This window comes from Otolemur garnettii, unplaced genomic scaffold, assembly GCF_000181295.1.
Source record: "Otolemur garnettii isolate 467f Iridium unplaced genomic scaffold, OtoGar3 scaffold00206, whole genome shotgun sequence".
Classification (NCBI taxonomy): domain Eukaryota; kingdom Metazoa; phylum Chordata; class Mammalia; order Primates; family Galagidae; genus Otolemur; species Otolemur garnettii.
Window position 1 is genome coordinate 2,076,124 of NW_003852601.1, and position 26,357 is coordinate 2,102,480.

Consider the following 26,357-nt stretch of genomic DNA (forward strand, 5'->3'; position numbering starts at 1 on the left):
AGGTTTGAGTCTTTTAACATACTTCTATTTACCTCTGGAAACTCTTTATAGCAATCAGAACTTTTTTGTTAAGCATGGACTATCTCCTTTTCTAGGATGGTACCCACAACTCTGACTTTGAGGCTTCTTTTGGGACAGTTTCCTTATCTCCAAACAATAAACTTTCAGGATCTACAAATGATAGACAGATCTGTACTATTCTTTCCCAAACTCCCTCCCCAAGTATTTTCTGTTTCAATCACAATCACATCTCTCAAAATCCACAGATACAAAAAAAAAAAAAAAATCCAATCTTTTCTCATTTTAACAAGTACTTTATTTGACAGAATTTACTGCCTAAAACATGGAAAGGCCACTCAAAATTCCTTTCAGTACCACTGTGTAGAACTTGGAGGACTTCCCTTCAGTACCACTGTGTAGAACTTGGAGCTCCTTTCTTAGGAGCTTCTGACTCCAGAGGTTTTAGGTACTCAAGGTAGCAACATCCCATTTACCACATCTCAAAAGTAATTCACTGCAAAGGAGAGTCAATATTCAATTCAAATTCCCAGTTCCCACTCTATTCCCAATTTCCTATTGTGGATATGTTCTTAGCCCTTAGTTTAGATGTGAGTTATCTTCACAGCTCACTTGTCCTCATTTCAAAGTGAAATTGCCGGGGTTATGTTAAGCACAAGAAATGTAATCAATGAAGTTTTTTCTTGCTATCTACTGTGTAAGATTAATCAGTTTATAGGAATTTTCAGACCGTCCAAGTGTTAGACAATATTACAGTACGGCTGTTGAAATTTTTTATGTAAGATATTAGGAGACTCACCTACCCCACGTGCCCAAGTAGAATAAAGAAATTAAAGAAAAAATGGAGCAATATAATTTCCATGTAAATAAATAAATGAAGAAATACCCAGATAAGTTTGATCCCCTTCTTTACATCTCCACTACCCATTCCCTTTTGATAATGGGATTTACTGCTAGTCCATGGCCTGCTGGGAGTGCATTCCATATTTTCTTCCTCAGTATATATCTAGGTTCCACTTGTTACTGCTTGAGAGATAGAAGTTTGAAGCTATCATCCAGGATGGACCTCCTATTGCGGCGTAGCTTTCTTTGCCTATACTGGTACCAAACCACACCACCAAGAGCCAGAGCAATGAGCAGGAGGACGACACTCATTACAATCAAAAGAGAAGTCAGCATCTCAACATTCTTTATGGGGATCTGCATGCCCAGCATCCTCACGTTGCCTTCTCTAATATTTCTCGGGATCAGTGCTGAAAAGACAATAGAAGGAAAATTGGCATCCTGGGATGGGGAATATAGGGTTGTCTTTCACAATAGTCTCCTAGAGAAAATAAAGCCCGTTCAAATAGGAAGAAGGCCTGTTCCTATCTTTCAAATCACCAACTAATGAAAACAGAATCAGAGAAATATGATTCTACAGCTGAAAAAGTCCTTGACATGTTACATGTCAAAACTATTAAGAGTAGATTATAAATATCTGAACACAACAAATAAGTGAGGTGAAGGCTATGTCAACCAGTTTGATGTAAACATTCCAAATTGTATATAAAATCAGCATGTTGTACCCCATAAATTAATTAATGTACACAGTTATGATTTAATTAAAAACAAAAGGTCTAGAGAATCAATGACATTCCAGTCTGCCCATGGAAAGAGCTGCGACTGAGAGTGGGAGGTCCCTTGATACATGTTCTCAAATATCTAAAGGCTCATGTTGCTAAAAAGAAACAAAGAAAGAATTGTACTTGGTCTTTGTGGTTTCAGAATGTAGAATTGGAAGCAATAAGGAAAACTCTGGAAAGAAGTTTGACTCCATCATCCAGCCTATCAACATTCATTCTGACCATTAGACCATGAAAATAATCTGACACTGTGCTTCACAGTCTCTCATTTGGTACATATTAACACTGATGTCACATAGATCTCATAGGTGAATTACCTGATTGTATTAGTTCCTGGCATACAAACTTTTGATGGCTCCCAAATAAACTATGGAGTAAAGTTCGTACTCTTAAATTAGAAAATTCACTACTCACAATCTCGCTCTAACCTATTTTTCTAGTCTTATCTAGTATTCTTCAGCCATAGAAAGTTATTCTTTGCTCCCTAAAACAGAGGATCCTCTTTCAGACATCTCAACCTTTGCTCATGATACTCCATTTGCCTGACCACACTCTTTCTTCTCCTTATCTTTCTAACCCCAGCTTAAATGCTACATGTCTCTGCAAAGTTTTTTTTTTTTTTTTCAATTTAGTTGGACAAATAAAGGCCTTTTACTCTATATTTTCAAAGTGCTATATTTTGTACTCTCATAATTTACTTACCATGTTACCTTTGGTCAAGTGACCTAATCTCCTAGTCCCCATTTAATCTCAATTTTCTCTTTTACAATGGGGATAATAACTATATCTAGCACAGAGACTTATTGTCAGATTTTAGTGAGTTAATACTTATATAATATTAAGAGTAACACCTAGCAGATAACTAGGGCACAGTAAATGTGAGCTGTTGTCATTGTTTTCACTTTTTGTACAATACATAGAATACAACAATGCAATTACTGTTCTGGTATCTCATTCCATTTTTAGACACTGAAAAGTACTAGCATATCTTAATTTTTTTAGTAACTTGGCAAATGTTTTATGTATGTATAACTGGATAAATTAATGTTCTATAATTGAGAGAAGATAGAATGTAATGAATTCAAATAGAAGTAGAAAAATATTCTGGCTTTACAAAATATTCTGTAAATATTTACAGAAAAATATTCTGACTTTACATGCTATCTTTTATGACTTTGGCAAAATTAGTTTCCATCTCTCAGATTCCTGTGTAGAAAATTATCAAATTTTATTAGATCAACAGTTTGGAAAGTATTTATCCCATCATAGAACTTTTTAACAAATCAGAGCTTATGAAGAATATATGTATGCACACAAAATATTTATGTACATATACAAATATACACACAACATAGGTATGTCCACACAAACATGTGTGTATATACTTATAAAATATTTGAGCTGCTCAAATTGCAGGAGACATATCCTGAAGGTCCATTCATTCAACTTCGCCTTACCTCTCCCCATTCCCTCAAGGAGATGGTCTAGACACCGGATTAACAGTTCATGAGATCATTAGGAATTCTCTAAACACAGCTGAAAAACCTCCAGACTAAACTGATAATCTCTAATGTCCCATTTAGCTCTGATAACTTTCTGAATATTTCCCAATCCAGTTATAAATCAGTAAAGAATAAAAGCACTATTTGAACCTAGGCTTCATAAGACAATAATCACTATTTTTTTTGAAAGGCAGAAATAGGTGGTTCCAAAGGTTCAATTGCACAGCATTCATTAGATGAAGGGGAAAGAGACAAGAATAAATATATCATCTGGTGTTTGTTCTAGCCTCACATTGTTCCTGTGCAGAATCCATGTTTGCTACAACTCTTTCATGCCTAATCCAGCAGGACCTTAGAATTTTCTTTCCCCTTACACATTAGGTGGGAGTCTAAGACAACAGTCTCCTACTGAGAATGGGGCTGTTCCCCCAACTTAGGAGGTTGGGGTTGGGAGGTAGAGAGATAAACCTGCTGAAGAAAGCTGAACCTTGGTTCCCTAGTCTCTAAAATCTTATAGAAATCTCAGGATACTTTCTGCTCATATGGTGATGCCCACATTTTAATCATGTGAGTTTCATTTGCTCAAGGTTCCTGACCCCACATATAACTATCCAGTCGGTGCATCATTCAACCTACCTTTTTCAATCTCTTTGGTGATTGTAGTGATAGTGTTTAAGTGTTCTGGGGGGGGGAAAAGACAATAGGTTAGCCTTTTTACTCATCCTACCAATCTATAGTCTCCCTGTTGGATGTCAGTGTTGGTTGGAGAAATTTCTCTGTGGAATTAACTACTTTATGATCAAAGTCAATATTGGTATGTTGATTTGATGCTGAGCAGTGACACAAAATATGGGCAAGAGTGTAGGGTTGGGAGTGCAAAATGTAAGCCTCCCCTCTTCGATTATTTACATATTTTGGCACTTCTGCTATCTCCATTTTTGTTTTCTTTCACACCATTTTCCACCCTCCCTTCAGGATGCTCCTGAACATTTAACCTCTTTTCAGAACACTTCTGTTTCTCTTTTTCATGAGACTTGTCTCTTCTCTGAGGACTATGCTTCATTTCACAATATAAAATCTTCTTTTATTCTTTTTTAAAGATATATTTATTTTGAGGCTCATATTTTTGGGCTAGAAAAACCACAAGCACTTCTTGTTATTGTTACCTAGCAGATCTCTTCATTCATTGAAGTGCTTTGTACTTGGCCCAGTCTTCCTTTTCCTCATTTCCCAACATGGGTATTGATTCATCCAATACTCAAGCCTCATAGTTAATGGAACATTTAACTCCAAAGGCTTTCATGTCTTCTCCAATTTTACCAACCACTCCAATGGTTACACTGTACTTATTATACAGAATTGTTTCATATCAGAAATCTAAAATATAACAACCTCTTATCCTTTCAGTGCTCAAATATTTTTATTTAAAAATCCTGTTATTCTACCCTTCATGAGACCTCTAGCTTTTGAATTCTTTCATTTTTTTCCTAACCTGCTATCTTCATCTTGTTTTTCTTGCCATTGCTAGCCAGGTTTGACTTTATGTCTATCACTTCAACCATTAACTTATCAAGAATGTTGCAATAAACTAATGAAACCCCAGTAACTTTACTTTCCCTATATTTTGTCTGGTATGCTGAATGCTGCTGGAAAAAAAAATCACACAATGGTAAAGATTAGTATTCTTTAGTATTAGTATTTTATCCAGCTTTACCTAAGCCCTCAATGCTGCCTAGTAATAATGACTTCTGTTCCACCTTACAGAGTGACTATTTCAAAATTTGCCTATTTTTCTTAAATACTCCACCTGCTTTTACCTCGCAGAAGATGACTCTATCTTCCCCATCACAGAAGAAACAGCAAACTGAAGGCTAAAATTCTTTGTTAGGCTCTCCCCTACAAACCTATAGTTGATCCTTACCTTTTCTGTCTTCTTTCTTCTTATAGTAGAAGGATTACTTTCCTTCATTCTTGCACTAATCTTTCATCTTAGCTCCCCTGTTGCCTCATCAGAAACCTTGTTCTAATAATTAGTCATTTCTTCCCTATCTAACCACAATTCTTCCTTCTTGTTGTACTGTTAGGAAATATGGAGTAAAAGCAATTTAGAATTAGACCACAATGAGGTGTAAATAAACAAAAAATAGATAAGATTTATAAGCTGCCTCATTGTTATAGAGAAAAATGAGCTATCCTTGCTCATGGAATTGCCCTACTGAATGGCTTATACAGCTAATTTGGATGATCTATAATTACATATGAAAATAAACTGTTGTCCTGGATCTATATCACCATGATGACATATCAATTAATAATTTGACTTTTATTTTAAAGAATAACATAACACAATAAAAAATTCTGTATAACTATCTGGGTGCTAGGGAATAGTACTCAAGTGGTAAGTAAAAGCCACATTCTAGCACTATGGGTTCCCAGAGAATAAATGCTTTTAATGATATAGGAATTATAATATACAATAATTTGTCTCTCTCCTTGAAGTTATTCTCTACTTTGGTTTTCTAAATTTTTTCTAATGGCCAAAGACATTTTTCTACTCTTTTTTCCTGTTGTTAAAAGTGCCAGTGGCTGACAACCCCAGAATATCAACTTTAATAATACCATTTTTTAAATGGTGGCAGTATGACATTAAAAAATGCACAGAGAAAGAAAAAAAGAAAAACAAGCTTGATTACTGGGCTCAAGGATGCTCTACATAGGTACTTAGAAGAGACATAATGTTGGGGGGCTGGACTTTGGTAAAGTGAAACATTTAATGCTTTAATAACCAAAAACAAAAAGCCAACACAGCCTACATTCTTGGCAAAGAAAAAAGGGTTATTGGTAAAGAAACTGACCCAGCTATCCCGTCTTTATACAACAAAATATAAAGGAAAATTTTCTTACACCTTTGGTAGCAACTCTGAAGGTCAATCTCTCTCTCTTGCCTTAGATGGAGTTATTCTCAGGACAGAATAAACTGCTTTTCACAGCTCTCACAAAACAAGAAAATCAAGCAGTGATTGTTAGAATTTATTTTTCCTCTTTAAAAAGAGCCTCATTAGAAATATTCCTTGAAATAGTCAGTGTTCCTAATGTATTCTAAATAATAAATTTATATGTATGTTTATATAAATTAATATAGATTTGCTTCCTTTGAAATTAAAAGATTAAGTAAATATATATTTTAATTATATATATCATCTTTCAAAGGAAGGAAACTTTCACTAAACATTGATGCATAGAGCCCAACCAGTTTCATGCTGGGTCAACAAAGTGAACTCAATAAGTATCTAAGTAATTAGAGAAAGGAAAGTATCAAGGGGTGCAGGCAGAATGGGGACTGAAGACCCCATTCTAAGCAAGGAAAAACACCCCCAGAAAAAGGGAAAAACAGAAAACAGTTGAGCAAGGTGGAATAGTTCAAAAATAGTTTAGCTAGATTACTTTTAAGACAGCAGCTAAATTACTTATCTGAGCAGTTCCTGCTTTTGCTAGAAGCCTGGCCTGTAAGGGACATAGCTTGCAAACACCCCTGCTGAGTCTGTAAACACTCTAAAGAAGATTATGGCTATAGAGGAGGCTATGTGCAAGGCCTAAGGAGGAACATTAAGCAAGCCATCTCCTGCCCAGTCAAAAGTCTAGACAAATACCCATTGTGGGGATTTGTATTATGTCCAGGACAGAGATCAAGGGAACAGCCCAAGTCCTGAAATATGGGCAGGAGGATGTATACCCTTATCACAGAAGAATATGCCTCTCGGTTGGAGATAAGAAGAAAATTTCTCATTTCCACCAGTTCTTCAGAGGAGACTGAAGCTACTGGGGAATCTACTTCACAAAGAATTAAAGGGGATTAACCTCCCCTACGGAATATGTGTGTGTTACCACAGACAGGAAGCTGCCCCCTACAAGGCTCAGGTTTCAGATTTCTCAAGGCTGCTTAGACCCTTAAAGTGATTTCTCAAGGCTGCTTAGACCCTTAAAGTTAATGATTATAGACAGAATAAGAACTAACATGCTTACTTAAAGAAACTGGTGACATTTTTGGTCCCTTCTTCAGCTTACCTCTGGGCTAAATGAGATAATAGCCATAAATAAAAGCTCAGTAGAACAAACACTGAGGGCCACTTGCTGTACTCCCACAAGCTGGTGGTAGAACTTTGGGTTTCCTACCTTTGAAAACTCTATTCTGCATGTCCTGTCTTTTTCTCTCACCCCTTTTAACTTGTACTTTTCTTCATCACTCACCCCCAGTTCCACAGTTCTTGAAGGATCCTGCCCCCAGGGTGGGACACTGGTAGGGGAGCAATGGAAAATGAGCAACACTGGTTGGGGGACTACCTATAGGTGTACTGTGCTTTGTATTAAGACGTGATTCTTCTGGGATCAGAAGAGATTCAAGAGGTTTCCTAGTATTTTCTTGTTCATATAGTCTAACATGTTTGTTAGAAGCCGATCTTTCTTAGGCACTTAAGCCTTACCTGTTTGGGCCAAAACAGTGAAGAGGGTCTCCATACCAGCATGGACATGGTCAGTCACATGGCAGTGCATCAGCCATGTTCCAGGGTTGCTGGCCACCATCTCCACAACCTCAAAGGTCCCTGGGAATAGATCCACTACATCTGCCCGATAGCTCTCTCCATTCTGCAAGAAAGATGAGAGATTGGGAGTGGAAGATAAGTGAAGCACTCATAAAGAACTAAAATTGGGTGATATCCATATGAGAGATTTGAGATGATAAGATTCCTATACCAGAGATCAGAGTTAAAATTCCACTTTATTCATCTTCCCTATGAATCCACCCATGTAAACTAAATCAACAGAGGAGATTCTTTCTTCCCTTTACTTAACATGTCCCTAAATAAAAGACATTTAGATCCTATAGATGGCCGAAAACTAAAACCTCCATACTTTAAAGCAGGCTAAAAGCTGGAGCATTTGGCTTAAACTTTGACCCCTAGGAATTACCCACATATTTCCTTTAGAAATGCATTAAAATTCGGTTCTCTTCCTTGCCATTATCTTTATCTGCACTTCTAGATATTTAAACCTATTTAAATGCCTCCAAATCTTTCCTAAAACTAAATATATATATATGTATATATAAATATGTGTATGCATATATACATATATATACACACACACATATATATATACACATAAACATGCATATGTGTGTGTATGTATATATAAATATATTTTTCTATGTACCTCCTGAATTGAAATTCTTCTTATAATAGGTTAAGGACTTTCAAAGATGCTGAAAAGCCACTCTGAAATTTATTGCTGTTAAGATCACTGTTCACTGAGTCTCAAGTCATTGACTTGATTACACTGAATCCTTCAATCTCCTTACCCGCAAGGAGCCCATTTTTCTCTTCCATATCAGAAAAAAACAAAAAACAAAAAACTATTGCCTAGAGGTAATTGACTGATACTAGGATATATAGTCAGACTAGAATCCCCCACTAGTTGGCCATGTACTAGACCTCTACTCTTGTAACTGATTACAACCTTATTTTTTGCTATCCCCCTCTTCCTCAATATCTGTCAAGGCACTCCTCTAATCAGCCCTGAGGGACTCAGCCCTCTTTCCATCTCACCCGATAGAGGAAGGTCTCTGCATGAAAGTGGACAGTGTGTATGTCAATATCTTGGCCCATGGCCAGCATGTACCAGGCCACTCGTTCTCCTTGGTACATAGTAAGACCCCTTAGGTTGGCATAGAGCTTCCCGTTGATGGCTGTAAAAGAAGACGTAGTCTTACATTTCTTCCTTTGACTTCCCATCACCACTGTTTAGGTCTATTCCCTATCATCTACAACAGCAATAGGTTCCTAATTAGTCTCATCTTTATTCCACCTGTACCCCTCTCCCACTATGGTATATCTTCCACATTGGTGTTATTGGAATTATCTATCTAAATAACTAATCTTACCATTTAATTCTGCTGCTTAAAATATTTAAATATCTACCTCCCTCTCAATAGAGGTACATGTATATGTCTTCTTACCTAAGCCAATAAGGTCCATCAGGATAACTCCAAATCATCTTACCATAGTCATCTCCCACTACCTAACAATTATTCCAATTAAAGTGATTTATTCCTCATTCCCCATATGATCCATGTACATTCTTTGTGTTTTTAGATTTATAAGTTTCCTTCCCAATAATCTTACCTCTTTTTATTTTTTTCAAGACCCAGTTAATCCTTTTACCTTCCCCAAGACGACTTTCCTGATCTTCTATCTCCTCTCCTCTCCCTACCTCTCATTCCCTGCATCCCATTGTTCTTCTGAACTCCTCCAGTACTATTTGTATGACTCAATGGAACTCACCAGAAACAGCTTTCTGTAGTTGCCTATCTTTTAATGTGTGGAACATGCCCAGCTGGACTATAGGTTCATAGTAAATGGAAAATGAATACTACAGCACTATAGCTTTCTTGTACTTTATTTCAGAACACCTATTAGACATGTGAGCCTATAATAAATGTTTTAGAGTTTTAAAATTTATGGAATTTATGTTATAATGACATTAATGCATGAACCACCTCATCAATTTTTCCCCCCAGGTCACATCCTATGTACCAAGGACACCAAAATACTCATTCCAGTTTTAATTTTCACTGTCTGGACTTTGCTCAGGACATTTTACCCCTTCTTCTTGGGTTCTCACAGAGGAAAGGTAATTTCCACTTTACTCCTCAACAGGTAAAATGAACATTTATTATCAATCTCTATATCTACCCCTACCAAACATGAACAACTGAGCCTTTTCTGGATACTCTCTGTCTTTCTTAATTCAACCACACACACACACACACACACACACACACAAACACACACACTCACACAGAAAGAAAGAGAGAAGAAAAAAAGAAAAAAATGGGGAAAAGATCTACTATCTCATTGTAAGATTTTGCATCTGCCAAGGGGAAGAGCTATTGTTATCCATATATGTCAATGACAAGATGAAAAAAAAATCTATCTATTTCAAGAGTATTAGAATGCTCATTTAATTGTAGACCTGCCTTCAGTTTTTCAATTAGCCTTCTCTATTATAAAGCTCACATTTGATCTTAAATATCTCTCTTTCTAAGTTGGTTCAGGAGTCTGAAAGAGAAGGGAGGGATATTATATTTTTGTCCTCTCAGACCCCAACATTATTTATCTTTATGTCACTAGTTCTAATATTCAGAAAATGTTCAACAAATAACTGCTAGATACATGGATAGGTAGATAGATTGATACCTGATGAGTTTGGATGAACAAACATATAAACAAATAGATAAAAGCGGGCATTAGACAAACCCTTACAGTAACAGGCCCTCCCTCTGTCCTCATTCCCTTTTTGTCTTAAGTCATTTTTCTCTGATGGGATGGGAGCTTAAAAATTCACCTTGAGAAGTTTGTAAATTATCTGTTATAATGTGAATTATTCATCTCTCTATCAAAAAGACATAGCTAAAATCTGCAGGAGAATGAAATACTACTTTTGAGTTCTATTAGTCACCATCAAAGCTACATTTCATCCTCAGATCAAAGAAATCTTGGTGAATAAGGGATGGTGAGAGATCACTTCAACACATTCTGCTGTACTAAAGCTCTCCCTCTCTCTCTTTTTTTTTTTTTTCTTGTTTTGAAAACTGCAGCTACACAAATAATAGATCTCTAGGGCAAAGGAAGGTTTTGATACATAATTTCCCTCCAAAACCCATTTAAACACTTTCCTTGCACCTAATATAAATCTAGTATGCTACGCCATGAGGCTCTCTTCTCTAGTTATTCCATCTGTAAATTGAACTTTTGTATTGAAAACAGTCTAAAAGACAAGCTGTATTTATCTTTCTATATAGAAACCCAGTGAGAAAGTAGATCCCAAATTCAGAGTGGTAAAAAACAAAAATGATACTGGGAGACTAAACTTAGAATTTTAAAACAAGGGCCCTAAGCAGCTTGCTCACCAGGTATATTGAGGTTCATGAATGTTTATCTTTATCTTCCCTAATACATTAAAATATGCAGTGTCACAACAACTCTACTATATCAGTATCCTGTTTTCTAGGTTCCTGATCTAATCTGGACCATATATCTGCTTTGTATGCATAAATGTGTAATAATGGCAAATATTTCTTCCAATTTGTCCCTGTTCCTCCTTCTCATGTTAAATTTCTATGCTCCTTCAGGTAATAATAGGCCTATTAAATAACCCAATGAAACCAGCAGGGCCTTCTTTGGAAAAGGAATAGGTTCATTTCTACAGACCATGCATTTTATTACTCTCCAAGAATGTTCCATCCTGTAGGTTAACATGGCCTGGCTCTTGGGGCCCATGAGCTGCCACATTCTCCTCCAGATACCAAGATTGGTTCTCATCAAAAATCAAAAATAACAATGCAAATTCCCGGTCCATGTCACTCCGTCCTCCATGGGGCTCCAGGATGCCCTTCCGGCAGATGACCAAGGGCCCCACCAGGCCACTGTACATGTCCTGAGGAAGGGAGAAAATGAGAGAGAAAGAGAAAGATGGGTTTGTTCCTATGTAGCAGCTCTCTGTTGGGAGTCAGGCTCTCATACAAGCCTACTGTACTCTTCAGCATTTCAATCATTATTTCTTACATTTACAAACACCTCACTATGTTATCTAAATTCAATCTCACAATTATTTTGGGACTTAGGTAAGAAGTACTATGTAACCTATGCTTTAGCTAAGCTAAAGTGTCCCTTCATCTCTAAAACAAGCAGTTTCACATTCAGTGCCATTTTCCTCATATTGTTTCCTTTGCCTAAATTTCCTTCTCCTTCACTATATCCCTTATCTGATATTATACTGTTCTTCAACTTTCAAGGTCCAGAGTACATTTACCTACTAATATGATGCCTTTTCCAGCTTCCCTCTTGTTCAACTAGATCTTTTTGAAGGTGGAAAATGTGATCTCACATTTATATCATTTAAAACATCAAGTAAAATGCCAAAAATGTTGTAGGCACTCAATAAATGATTGTTGATGGCTGGCTGTAAATGGGTAGATAGACAGATAGAAAGATTATCTTCCCATATGAGTAAAAACAGGCTAAATGACTTGTCTGAAGTCAAGCCAAAAGTATGCTAGAATTAAATTTGGTACTTGAACTCCAATCTCAAGATAATAAACCTCGGTTTATCTGAATGAGAGCATATTGCATTATAGGATGGAAAAGAAGATACAAGGAAGAAACTCATCAGGACAAATAACTCGTGCTACCCATTACCTTTATCTTACCTCCTGCCCATTTGAGAAATTGTCCCCACTTCTTAGGCTCTAAAATCTCAATAGTGAGCTTCTTACTACATCTAGTTAATAGCTTCTTTTTGCCAGGAAGTTTGTCCATTTCTGAGACTCAAGAAGCAAAGTTTGTTTTTACCTTTATGGGATCTACTGCAGAATAATAGATCCAGGAAACACAAGCAGAGTCATTGGGGCCAGGGCCAGATCTCTCTGGTATGTTCCATTGATAAGTGAGCATCTCACCTAGGAAAGGTAACAAGAGACTGAGGCCTCCAGTTGGATCGATCAGAAATTTCTCTCAACATTTAGGTCTCCTCAAGAGACACTGTAGATAGGTCCTAGCACTTTGATGATCTTTCTCTATCATTCTTCTAATATTCTCCATTTTTATGTGACCTTGCTCTTCTGCCTCATAGGACACCCTCAATTTTTCTCTTCTACACTCCCAATCCTTAAAAGCCCACGTTTACTCCTTTGGTAAGGAAGCCCTTCTACTCTTTCCTCTACTAATTTTTTTTAAGACAAAGTCTCAAGCTGTCACCCTGGGTAGAATGCTGTGGCATCACAGCTCACAGCAACCTCCAATTGGGCTTAAACAATTTTCTCGCCTCAGCCTACCAAGTATGTTTCTTCTACTTATAATATCTTCATTTGGGGATCTTTTTTCCCTGATTTTGCCTTCTCCATGCAGTTGTTTCCATAAAAGCCTTTCTTGTTTTCTTCCCCTCTCTTTTCATACTCTCTCCATGAAAGCTTTCAGTCACCTTTCTGATATAATTGATGATCTTTTATATATTAATGACTTTTCAACATTTAGTTACAATCAGACCTCCTTTGCTACTAAACTCCACTCCAGAATTTTCAATTAGATACTGGACATTTTTTAAAGATTGTTTTGAGAACACCTCAAAAACTGACATTGTTATGAATTCAACTTCTTTTGAAAAAAAAACCTTGTTTATCTGTGCTCCCAGTGTCTAAAAATAACATTATTACTTTCTAATATACCCAAACTCAAAATTTTTGTCTTCTTTGTCTCCTCACCTTCATAAATTCAACATCCAACCAAATGACACATATTGCTGATTGTACCTCTACGGTATATTTTATAGCCATCTTCTCCTTTTTCTAATTCTCATTACTCCTGCCCTAGTTTAGACTCTAGTTTTCTCAGCTGGGGTATTACAAAACCTCCCAACATGTCTCTCTACTTCTAGTCTTGTTTTCTTTAATCCATCTGTCAGTTAATGCAATGTCAATCTTTTTTATTTACAATGTCATCAAGATATAATTCATATGGCATACAATTCACCCATTTAAAACATATGATTCAATGTTTTTAGTATATTTACAGAATTTTATAACTGCTATTTTATAACAATCCATTTTAAAATATCTTATTATCACCAATAAAAAACCCATTTACCCTTCTCGCTCCCTAATCCACTGGTAGTCAAGCAGTAATATATTTTCCGTCTCTATAGACTTTCCCATTCTAAACTTTTTTTTTTTTCCACAATCACAAGCAGTTTATAGTTTGACATGTCCTTCCGGATCCCGAGTGTACATACATAACATCTGATTTTCTGGGACTGACATTACACATTATGCATCATGCTTTTTCACACATCATGAATTTTAACCAATTCAAAATTCCAAAGCTCTATGAGTACACTAAACCAACTCAATCTGTTAGGAAAGAGTGTAATCCTACCTTTCTTGGGATGAAAATTTCATAGAAGACAAAAATGGCAACAAGCCTCTAGATAAAATTACTGACAGAGTTACTGGCAGAGTTCTGATTAAAATACTGCATTCCCTTAATGCTCACTTTAAAATGAAACATAAAGCAAAAGTCCTCTAAGTATAAATGTTCTAAGATAATTATTAGATGTATACCATTAAAATATTAGCAAGAAGGTATGTCCTAAGTGATGTGAAAAAAAAAAAAAGAAAGTATGTCATTTTCTAATACTCCCCTCAGGTATCTTGTAATGTCTCAATAAAAGGCTAGTGCAGAGCAAAGATTGCTTGGGGCTACCCTACAATCAAGGTTAGCCCACCTTCTGCAAGTTTATACTTCTAATTCACATTGTGTCACACCTGGTTCCTTCCTGTGCGATTGAGACCAGGGCCATAGGGGCCATAGGGATTCCTACATCTGGCATAGTCAGCAGGATCCAGCAGGACACAACAGGACACCAGGGATGTGGGCCAAAGGGGAAAGTGACACTTGAAAGTAAGTGCGGCTTTTGGTAGACAGTGGGAGGGCATCCAAAGGGAAACTCCACTCAGGGCAAGTGGGACCTTTGGCCAATCTAGAATCTAGGGAAACTCTCAGAATAAGTGAGGTCTTTGATAATTAAACAAAGACATTTAGAGAAAACAATGGATAACTTCCTATTTGGGAAGTCACAAGAATTAGAAAATGAGGAAGAATGTGATGTTTAAGGAGAATTTGAAAGTGAGGAGAATAGTGAGGTTCAGTGGGAAGCTGGACCTAAGGAGAACTGGGAGTCAAGAGCATATGATACAGACACAAATAAGCAAGTAATTACCTCTGTGGCCACTGTGGCTGCTCAGATCAAACAATTGGAAGACCAGGTAAACAGTCTCACCATCAGAAATGCCAACTTAACAAAGGTTTAATAACCAGAATCCATAGACAACTCAAACGTATTAGCAAGAAGAGAACAAGTGATCCCCTCTCAGGGTGGGCAAGAGACTTGAAGAGGAATTTCACTAAAGAAGATAGGTGTATGGCCTATAGATATATGAAAAATGATCACCATCCTTAATAATTAGAGAAATGCAAATCAAAACTACTCTGAGATATCACCTAACTCCAGTAAAATTAGCCTATATCACAAAATCACAAAATCACAGATGCTGGCATGGGTGTGGAGAAAAGGAAACAGTTCTACACTGCTGGTGGGACTGCAAACTAATACGTTCCTTTTGGAAAGACATCTGGAGAACACTTAAAAACTAAAAATAGACCTGCCATTTGATCCTATAATTCCTCTATTAGGTATATATCCAGAAGATCAAAAATCACACTGCAATAAATATATTGGTATCAGAATGTTCATTGCAGCCCAATTCATAATTTCTAGGTCTTGAAAGAAGCCCAAGAGCCCATTTATCCATAAATGGATCAATAAACTGTGGTATGTGTACACCATAGACTACTATGCAGCCATTAAGAAAGATGGAGACTTTACCTCCTTCATGTTTACATGGATAGAGCTGGAAAATATTCTTCTTAGCAAAGTATCCCAAGAATGGAAGAAAAAGTATCGAATGTACTCAGTCCTACTATGAAACTAATTTATAGCTTTCATAGGAAATCTATAACCCAATTTTAGCCCAGGAACATGGGGAGAGGGGAAGGTGGGTGCAGGGAGGGTGATTGGCGGGATCTTGCCTATGGTTCATCCTAAAAGGGTACATGTGAATCTCTCTAAATGTAGACTATAAATGTCTTAACACAATAACTAAGAAAAAGACATGAAGGCTATGTTAACCAGTTGGATGAAGGTACTTCAAATTGTATAGCAAAATAGTACACTGTACCCCATGATAGTATTAATGTACACTGGTATGATTTAATAAAAAAAATAAAATAAAAAAATAGTAGGCCTCAATTGGCCCTTACTCTGAAGGATAAAATCTTTACTGTCCTGTTAGACACGGGCACTGATGTTTTGGTTATCGCTCTAAATCAGTGGCCCAGGGAATGGCCAAAACAAGTTGCTGATATTACTTTTGTTGGCATTGGGACTCTAGATTCAATCTTTCAGAGTATTTTTCCTTTGACCTGCTTGGGGCCAGATAAGCATAATGCTCAAATCCGACCATATATAGCCAAAATTGTTATTAACTTATGGGGTCATGATTTGCTCCAGCAATGGAATGCTGTGATAACCATACCATCCCCTCATGTTATTTCCTTTCAAATGTCAAATTCAGCATCGTGGCCACTGCCCCAAAGTATGCTCTCAGGTTATCCTGGAAGAGTAGTAATCCAGTGAGGGTGTAGCAATAGCTATTAACTATGGAACAATTGAATGCTTTAAAATTAGTAGTACAGGAACAATTGGAGCAAGGGCATATCAAACCCTCTACCAGCCCTTGGAATTCTCCTATTTTTGTGATAAGAAAGAAATCAGGCAATTGTAGAATGCTCGCTGACCTTCACAAAGTTAACAAAACTATTATGCCCATGGGACCCCTGCAATTAAGACTTCTTTTACCCTCTATGATTCCTTCCAATTGGTATTTGTATGTTATTGACTTAAAGGATAGGTTTTTGTTTTTGTTTTTGTTTTTGTTTTTTTACCATATACCTGCATCCTGAAGACTGACCACGTGTTGCTTTTTCTGTTCCTGTCTACTGTTGATTATAGAAACAGCAGAAGCCTCCCAAGCATTACCAGAGGAAGGTTCTGCCACAAGGTATGTTGAATAGTTCTACACTGTGTCAACAGTTTGTTGATCAACTGTTACAGATTCTTAGAAGGAGATACTCTATAGCCTACGTTATTCATTATATGGATGACATGTTATTGGCACCTCAGAGTTTAATGGTTTTACAAGAAATGTTTGAACAAGCTGTATGTATATTAGAGTCTTATAGTCTTCCAATTGCTTCAGAAAAGGTGCAAACTACAGCTACTTATAATTACTTAGGATATAAATTGACTCAAACTCAAATTCTTCCACAACAAGTTCAACTCCGATTGGATTCCCTGTTTACTTTAAATGACTTTCTAAGCTATTAGGTCATATTAATTGGTTACGTCCTATTTTAGAAACTCCAACCTATGCTTTGTCTAATGTTTTCAAAATTCTGGAAGGACCTTTGGACTTAGATAGTCCTCATTCACTCACTCCAGAAACTAAGGAAGAACTGCAACTAATTGAAAAAGCGTTTGCATCAAAACAATTAGATAGTGTTGATGTCAGATTTCCAATTTGGCTAATAATTATAGCCACTAGTCACTCCCCAATCAGAGTTATTTATCAAGTAGATACTCTTTTAGAATGTTTTTTTTTTCTTTCTAACAAAACTACACAAAAATTACAACAATACTTAAATAAAATTTGTGATTTGGTTGCTAAGAGTAGAAATAGAATTGCCAACTTACAGGTTATGGACCTTATTCTATTATTGTTCTTTTCACAGAAAAGCAAATTCAAATCAATTTTCAATTATCAATATCATGGCAAATTACTTTTGAATCCTATATAGGCTCAATTACTAATGAATATCCTAATGACAAAAGATTTCAGCTTTTAAAGCTTACTTCTTGGATTCTCCCTTATGTTGTTAGAGATTCTCCAATTTCAGATGCTACTATCTTTTACACAGATGCCAGCAAGCATGGTGAAGTTGGATATGCAGATGATAATACTTTCAAAGTTATTCAAAGTCCTTATACCTCAATTCAAAAAAATGAAATATATTCTATTTTTATTTTACTTCAAGACTTTCCTTATGCAATAAATGTGGTCACAGACTCTCAGTTTGCCTGCATAGCTAGTAGAAAGGTAGAAACAGCAACCATCACTTTCACTGATGAGATTTCTTCTCTCTTTCAATATATTCAGGCACTTATAAGGCATCATACTCACGCTATCTACATAACTCATATAAGAGCACACACGATACTACCAGGTCCAATGACCTCATTGAATGCAAAAATAGATCAGTCTCTTATTGGTACTATTCAAAAGCTTCTACCTTTTACTCTCTCACACACGCTAATGGGAAAATCCTCCATAAGAAATTTCAACTTACAAGAACTCAGTCTTAGCAGATTCTTTCTAACTGTCCTTATTGTTCAAGGATACACTTACCTCCCTTTCCAGAGAGAACCAACCATAGAGGAGAAGCAGAAAATCAGTTATGGCAGATTGATATGACCATTGTCTCATCCTTTGGTAAACTGAAACATGTTCATCATTCTATAGATACTTTCTCTCATTTCTCTTGGGCTACTGCTTTACTGGGAGAAAAGACTCACCATGTTATTCAATATTTGTTAGAGTGCTTTAAAATTATGTGTCTCCTTAAATCTATTAAAACTAATAATGCACCTTCTTATTCTACTCACAAATTAGATACCTTCCTATCTTTTTGGAATAGTCAATTATCTCATGGTAGTTCTTATAATTCTCAAGGACAAGCCATTATTGAGCAATATCATAAAACATTGAAAGAAATGTTAGGTAAACAGAGAAGGGGAGAGGGATATCCTCCCCTTCAGGAATAGTCCTAAGTATGCTCACTAGAGCTCTTTTCACTCGCAATTTTCTGAATCTCAGCAACAACAGAAAGACAGCTGCAGAATACCATTGTACATCTCTCATTCATTCACCATCCTCTCCAATACAACAACCTATTTTTTATATAGAACCTGACATGTCAGAGTGGAAGCCTGGTTATGTACTGCATTGGGGTTGAGGTTTTTCCCATATTATTATAGAACATCAAGAGAAGCAGTGGTTACCAGCCTGCTGGATTTAGCCTCCACATGAGCAGGAAACCTTGCCAGCACTTTAACAGATTTGTTTTCATTAACTTTTCTTTTATTCACAGGACCCTGATTTTTAGAGCCTAGGTAATTTCATGATAGACAAAGCCTAGATCAATATCCTCTGTGGGAACTCTAGCTGCCTCTTCCATATCACTGTCCATCATCAGCAGGAATCAGTTAAGAGTGGTCAGTGTCCTGTTACCCTAAGGGGCAGTTGGAGCTTAGTATGCATCTTCTAAACCTTTGAAGGTTATGACAACAAAGAATTCGAACAGCAGGCTTCAAGGTAACAGTTATACTGATATTGGCCAAGGTAAGAGAATTTCACTTTTTGAATTTGTATGTTTCAGTTGGGCACCTGATCTTTACTTAAAGTTATACTGCTCTTTGGAAAGCGTCTGAGCTTGGTACAGCCCTTTCCCCACCTAACATAACTTCAGGTAGTGGTTAATACTTCCCATGGAAGCATCTTGGGCCCTATGGTTCAGCCCATAGCACATAGTTGGGTGGTGATTAGCACATAGGGGATATGATTTCCCTTATGCTTAGTTTGGCTAAAATAGTTTCCCTTATACCCGAATTAGTTCCATTGGTGTATTTCTGTTATATGTATGTGCCCTTTTGTTTCTTTTACCTAGCTGGAAGGGAAGCTCGTCAGTGAGGAGAATGGCTGAAATAACCAACAACAGATTTTCTCCCTTGCCTATCCAGAAATGTCTTTAATACACTAGATTGGGAAAATGTAGAGGACACCAAGAGCCAGATGACCTCTGAGCAAGATGATTTGCATCTGGTGGGGGTAGACGCTCGGGCAATTTGTCTGCAAGTGCTCCTTGTGGAGAAAGAGCCCAAGCCCATGGCAATTCTTAGGCATGTAGTCATTGTCTAATACTCCCCTCACCTGTCTTGTACTGTCTTGATAGAAAGGCTAGTGCGGAGGTTGCTCAGGGCTAGCCTGCAATCAAGGTTAGCCCACCTCCTGCAAGCTTGTACTTCTAATCCATGTCATGCCTGGTTCTTTCCTATGGCCATCAAGACTAGGGCCATAGTGGACCTAGGGCCTGCAACAGTGTTATTTCATTGCAATTTTTTTTGCTAATGATGTTTAGTATCATCTCTTATGCTTATTGATAATTTATAATACCTTATTTAGAGAAATGTTTATGCAAGTCCTTTGTCCATTTTTAATATAATTAAATTTTCTGACAATAATACTGTCAAATAACAATGACTTTGAGCTATATTTCTTTATATATTCTGGATAAAAGTTCCTTATCATATATATGATTGCCAAATTTTCTCACATCCTGTGAGTTGTCTTTTCACTTTCTATATGGTGTAGTTTGAAGTATAAAAGCTTTTAATTTTGAAGTAGATCAAGTTACATACTTTTTATTTGTTCACTTGTGCTTTGGTGTTGTATGTAAGAAACCAGTGCCTAATCCAAGGTTATGAACTCTTTTATTTTCTTTTAAGAATTTTACAGTTTTAGTTTTCACAATTAGGTCTTTGATCCATTTGTTTCTCTCTGTTATGAGGTAGGAGTCCAATTCCACTGTTTTGACTTATGCATATCCGGTTCATCCAACATTATATGTTGAGAATATGATTCTTTCTCTGTCACATGGTCTTGGCATCTTTGTTGAAAATCAATTGACCTTATATGTGGGGATTTATTTCTGGATCCAAAAGTATATTCCATTGATCTACATCCATCTTTATGCCAGGACCACATACTCTTGATTATATTGTACTTTATAATAAGTTTAGAAAATAGCAAATCTGAGTTTTCCAGGTCTGTTTTTCTTTTATAAATTGTTTTGGGTATGCTATATTAACCTTTCCAAAAACTTTCTTTGTTAGTTTCATTCTTCTGTTCAAACTTCTAATGAGCACCTAATAATAAATAAACTCCAAACATTCCCCCATCTATCTAAGTCCTTCCTAACTCAACCTTGGGCTACCTTTTGAATTATATCCCTCACTCTTCCTGCTTTTGTAATATATACAATGCAGGAGAAATAGGATCAAGATGGCTGACAATATACAGGTAGTATATGTCTCCTTTATGGAGAAGAATCAAAGTAGTACACAGATTCTCACACATAAAAGAACAGATAATCTAGAAGAGAATGCTATGATTCACCAAGTAAGTGAGTGATAGGAAGCACCAAACTGGTAGTAAGAGGGTTCATAGAAATTTGTCCAGCTAGGGACGGGCTCACAGTTGGGATAAGCTCCTAGATATGGCAAATAATAAAAAATACACAGAGGTCTACTTACTGTGATAAACTTTTAGGATCTTGGCTACAAGAGAACTCCTTGATCTACACAGGGCTTAAGCTTAATATCAGAAGCTTCTTGAAGATTTCATAGAGGAAAAGTAAGATGGATGATTAGAGGCAGCTTTCAACAGAGGCTCCTATCCAGGGAAAGAGATACTGGACATAATGGACTCAGTGAAGCAGAAGGTGGGGAGATAAGCTATGAAAGAAGATAGACAAGTGCATACATATAATGTCTTCTGAGGCAAACTGAGATTCCAAGACAAAAAATTCCAGGCAAAAAGCCCATCACCAAGAGGATGAAAGTCCCCTCCCAGAAGTGGGAGGGTCAATGTTAGCTCTCTGCTAGTGATCAGAGAACAAAAGATCTCTCATTTTACCTCCAAGAGAGAGCTGCTGAACATTGGGCCTCCTTCTCCAGGGAGGTCCCACATGTGAGCCTAAGCAGCATCCTGCCTGACATAAAATTGAACAGATATTTTTCCCAAAATTCTGAACTCCAAGCCCACCTTTTCCCCCTTGCCTAGCAGTCTGAAGACCTGCCTCCTGCAGAACCCACACTACATGTCAATTTCCTGAGAGGCCTGGGCCTGGTGTGGGCCACGGGACAGCAGTATGAAAACAGTGATTCAACAAGGGCACAGAGTGAGAGGAATGTGTGGAAGAGAGAAACATATCACGATGCTGTGCAGCAGATGGAGGAGCTGATGCATCAGGTTAGACTTTGGTGGTGCACTTTTCCGATTCTGTTGCTCACCAGAGGGAACCAGGCTCCAGACCCTCAGGGTTGCCAATGGCAGTGTGTGGCAGGGGCAGAGAGATTGACACCCCTGGTCTGATGGGGCACCTCCCTGAATATGTTGCTCCCTGAAAAGAACCAGGCTCCAGCCCCTCAGAGTTTTTGGCAGTGGTGCATGTTGGGTTTGGAAGCATTGATGTCCTTGGACTGACTGTGGTGGGGTGCACTTACTGATTCCAGTGTTGACCAGAGGGAACTAGGCTCCATCCCCTGGTGTTCTCAGGACAGAACTTCCTGCAGATTCCTACTATCAGGCTGCTGAAGACCCTTTGTACTCTCCCTATTGAGGTGTGATTGTACTGCCTGGGACAAGAGGATTAGAACTTTCAACCTGGTGTGTCCACCTGAGGACCTTCCCAGATTGAGCAGTGCTTGTTTTGTAGATGGAGGGACTGATTCTCCTCCTCCAGCTATTGCTGGTGGGTGACAGGGCACCACAGTTGCTTGTATCTCCCCCCAGGTGAGATTTCAGCTAAATATTATGACTCAAAAGGATTTTGTAGAGGTTGGCTGACTACAAGACAGAGCCAGCTTGGACTATCACACCAAGCAGGTCCTCAGAGTCTCTAGCTACAGCTCTAAAAGGGACTTTTTCAAAGCTGTAGGGGAAAAGCCACAATCACCAGCCTGAGCTCATTGGTAAAGGGCTGGTTATCTCCTCTTCCTGGAGGCCCCTTTCCAATCTCACCTTACTAGTTTTACTTGCCAAATTGCAGAAAATACTCATGAGGTGAAACCAGCAAACGAACTCTGGCAATATGAATAATCAGAGTACATAACTGCTCCAAGGAATGGCAAAAGAGATACAACACAAGATGCCATTTATAGACAAATGGCTGAAATTTCAGAAATAGAATTCAGAATATGAATGGCAAATAAAATGAATAGAATGGAGGAAAAGACAGAAATTAAAATACAAAGAGTTGTTCAAAGTTGTCTCAAGAATTTAATGCACTCAAAGACAAAATCATCAAGGATATGGATATAATAAGAAAAGATATAGCATAGCTCAAGGAAATGAAAAAGTTATTTGAGGAGCTTTGAAATACAGTAGAATCCCTCATTAATAGAGTTGAGAAGACAGAAGAAAGGATCTCTGAAATTGAAGACAATACTGTTGAACAATACCATGCATTCAAAGAGGCAGAAGGATGGAAAATAAGAATAGATCATTCCCTGAGAGAGTTGTGGGATAATTCCAAAAGACTGAACATATGACTTTTAGGAATTCTTTAAGGATAACAGGATGGTCCTAAAGGCATAGATATTCTATTCCAAGATACTACGGAGGAGAATGTTCCAAGCATTGCAAGAGCTACAGAAATTCACATAGTAGACAGTATTAGAACCCCAGCAAGACTCAATCCAAATAAAGCATCTCACTTCCCACTCCATTTCCCTCCTTCATCCTGGGTTATAGTTGTATTCTCTCTTTCATAATAAAGTGTGAGTAAATATAAGTTGGTTTCATAGAAGTAGAGAGGGGAGAGGGGAGGTTTGATAGAAGGAGGGTAAACAGCAGGACCACACCTGTGGAGCATATTTCAAGGGTACAAATCAAATCTATCAAGTGTAGAACATAAATGTCTTAGCACAATAATAAAGTAAATGAGGTGAAAGCTAATTAATTAGTTTGATGTAAGCACGTCAAATTGTGTAAAAAATCAACACATTGTACCCAACATATGCATAAATGTATTCATGATCTATGTATATATGACTTAATTTAAAAAAGAAAAGGAAGGGAATAATAGATGCTGGTGAGGGTCCAGAGAAAGGGGAACATCCCTGCACTGTTGGTGGAGGCTCCTAAAAATACTAAAAATAGTTCTTCCATACAATCCAGCAATTTCCACTACTCCACATATATTTAAAAGAAAAGAATTTAATTTACTGAAGAGATGATGTCTGCATTTCCATGTCTATCACAGCACTATTCATAATAGTTAACCTGAGTGCTTATAAAGGATGGATGGATAAAGAAAATATAGTCTATATGCACAATAAATTATTGTTCAGCCACACAAAAAAAAATTAAGGCTTCCCAGACAAATTGTAATCAACTTTGCCAAAGTTAAAAATGAAGAAGAGAATCTAGCAAGCAGCCTGACATAAAAAAAAGTATTAACTACAATGGGAGAAATATCATAATGACTGCAGCTCTTTCAGCTGAAACTTCTCAATCCAGAAGAGGATGGTCATTGACCTTCAAACTTCTAAAACAAAACAACTTTCAGCCCATGATCTTGTACCCAGCTAAACTGAGTTTCAATGGTGATGGAGAAATCAAATAATTTACTGACATACACATGTTGAGGAAATTTGCCATACACCAGCTTTCAAGGATATTTTCAGATCCATCTTCCATAATGACCAGCACAATGGTCTACCATCAAAGTAAATTTACCCAGAATCCATCAAACAAAGCCCAACATCCACAATCATGAAAGGATTAAAAATATCCACCGGATATTTGAAAAACATGATAGCCAAAACAATATCATATCTATCAGTTCTCTTAATTAATGTGAATAGCTTAAATTGTCCGCTAAAGAGGCTGAATGGATACAAAAACTCAGACCATATAACTTTTGCCTACAAGAGACTCATTTTATCTCAAAGGATAAATAAAGACTCAGGGTGAAGGCATTGTCTATACAACAGGCAAATGGAATACAGAAAAAAGCAGGGTTGCAGATACAATAGGAAGTAAACCAACAAAGGTAAGGAAAGACAAGGAAGGACACTACATTTTTGTCTAGGGAAACACTCAAAATGAAGAGATTTCAATAATTAACATCTATGTGCCCTACATGAATGCTTCTCAATTTATAAAATCAAACCCTAATGGATATGAACAATTTGATATCTTTCTGGACAACAATAGTTGGATATTTTAAAAACTCTTTCTCAGTTCTGGACAGAACCTCCAGGAACAAAGTACCTAAGACATAATAGACTTAAACTTCACCCTAGAACAAAGTACTTATTAAACATTTACAGAAGATTTCATCCTAATAAAATTGAATATACATTATTCTCATCAGCCTATGGATCATCCTCCAAAATTTATCATATCTTAGGATATAAGTCTAATATCAACAAATTTAAAAGAATAGAAATTATTCCTTGTATCTTCTTGGACCACCACATAATAAAAATTGAACGCAACAGCAACAGAAATCTTCATACTGAAACAAAGTCACGGGAAGGAAATAATCTTATGCTGAATGACAGGTGAGTCAAAGATTAGATTAAGAAGGAAATCACCTAATTTTTGGAAGAAGATGATAATAAAGATGCAAATTATCAAAACCCATGAGATTCTGCAAAAGCAGTCCTAAGAGGGAAATTTATAGCATTAGAAGCTTTCATCAAAAAACAGAAAAAATAAAACAAACAAAAAGAGAAGATGTCAACAATCTAATGGGACATCTCAAGCAACTGTAAAAGGAAGACCAATACAACCTCAAACCCAGAAGAAGAAAGTAACAACCAAAATTAGGACAGAATTAAATGAAATTGAAAGCAAAATAATAATTCAGAAGATCAATGAAACAAAAATTAGGTTCTTTGAAAAGATTAATAAAATTGATAAACTTTTGGCAAGCCTAACCCAAAACAGAAAAGTAAAATCTCTAATAACATCAATGAAAAACAATAAATGCGAAATAACAACAGATACCATAGAAATTCAAAAAAATCCTCAATGATTACTACAAAAACTCTATTCTCAGAAATACAATAATCTGGAAGAAATGGTCCAATACCTAGAAGCATGCCACCTTCCTAGACTTAACCATAAAGAATTAGAAAATTTGAACAGACATATATCAAGCACTGAAATAGCATCAATGATACAAAATCTCCACAAAAAAAGAAAATTTCAGGCCAGATGGCTTCATATAAGAATTCTACGAAACTTTCAATGAGGAACTTGTACCTATATTATACAACCTTTTACAAAACAGAAAAAAAGAACTGTTCCCCAACATTCTATGAAGTAAATATCACCTTGATCCTCAAACCAGGAAAAGACCCAACAAAGAAAGAAAACTATAGACTAATATTATTAATTAATATTGATGCAAAAATATTCAATAATATTCTAGCAAACAGAATTCAATGATACATAAAAAATATATATACACCACAAATAAGTTGGTTTTATCCCAGTGTTACAAAGTTGGTTCAACATGCGTAAATCTATAAATATAATACCCCACATTAATAAAATCAAAAATAAAGACCATATAATTCTATCAATTGGTGCAGAAAAAGATTTTGATAATATTCAGCATTCTTTCATGACTAG

General features: G+C 36.7%; 1 protein-coding gene across 1 annotated transcript in view; it reads right to left on the reverse strand.

Moving 5' to 3' along the window:
* Nucleotides 1-707: 707 nt before the first annotated feature.
* HEPH (hephaestin) overlaps nucleotides 708-26,357 on the reverse strand; it is an 85,666-nt gene continuing 60,016 nt past the window's right edge. Inside the window, 6 exon segments of the mRNA XM_003801311.1 lie at nucleotides 708-1,271; nucleotides 3,782-3,826; nucleotides 7,627-7,789; nucleotides 8,749-8,888; nucleotides 11,413-11,638; nucleotides 12,553-12,659. Of these exon segments, the coding sequence (XP_003801359.1) occupies nucleotides 1,039-1,271; nucleotides 3,782-3,826; nucleotides 7,627-7,789; nucleotides 8,749-8,888; nucleotides 11,413-11,638; nucleotides 12,553-12,659 (914 nt within the window). The 3' untranslated portion in view covers nucleotides 708-1,038.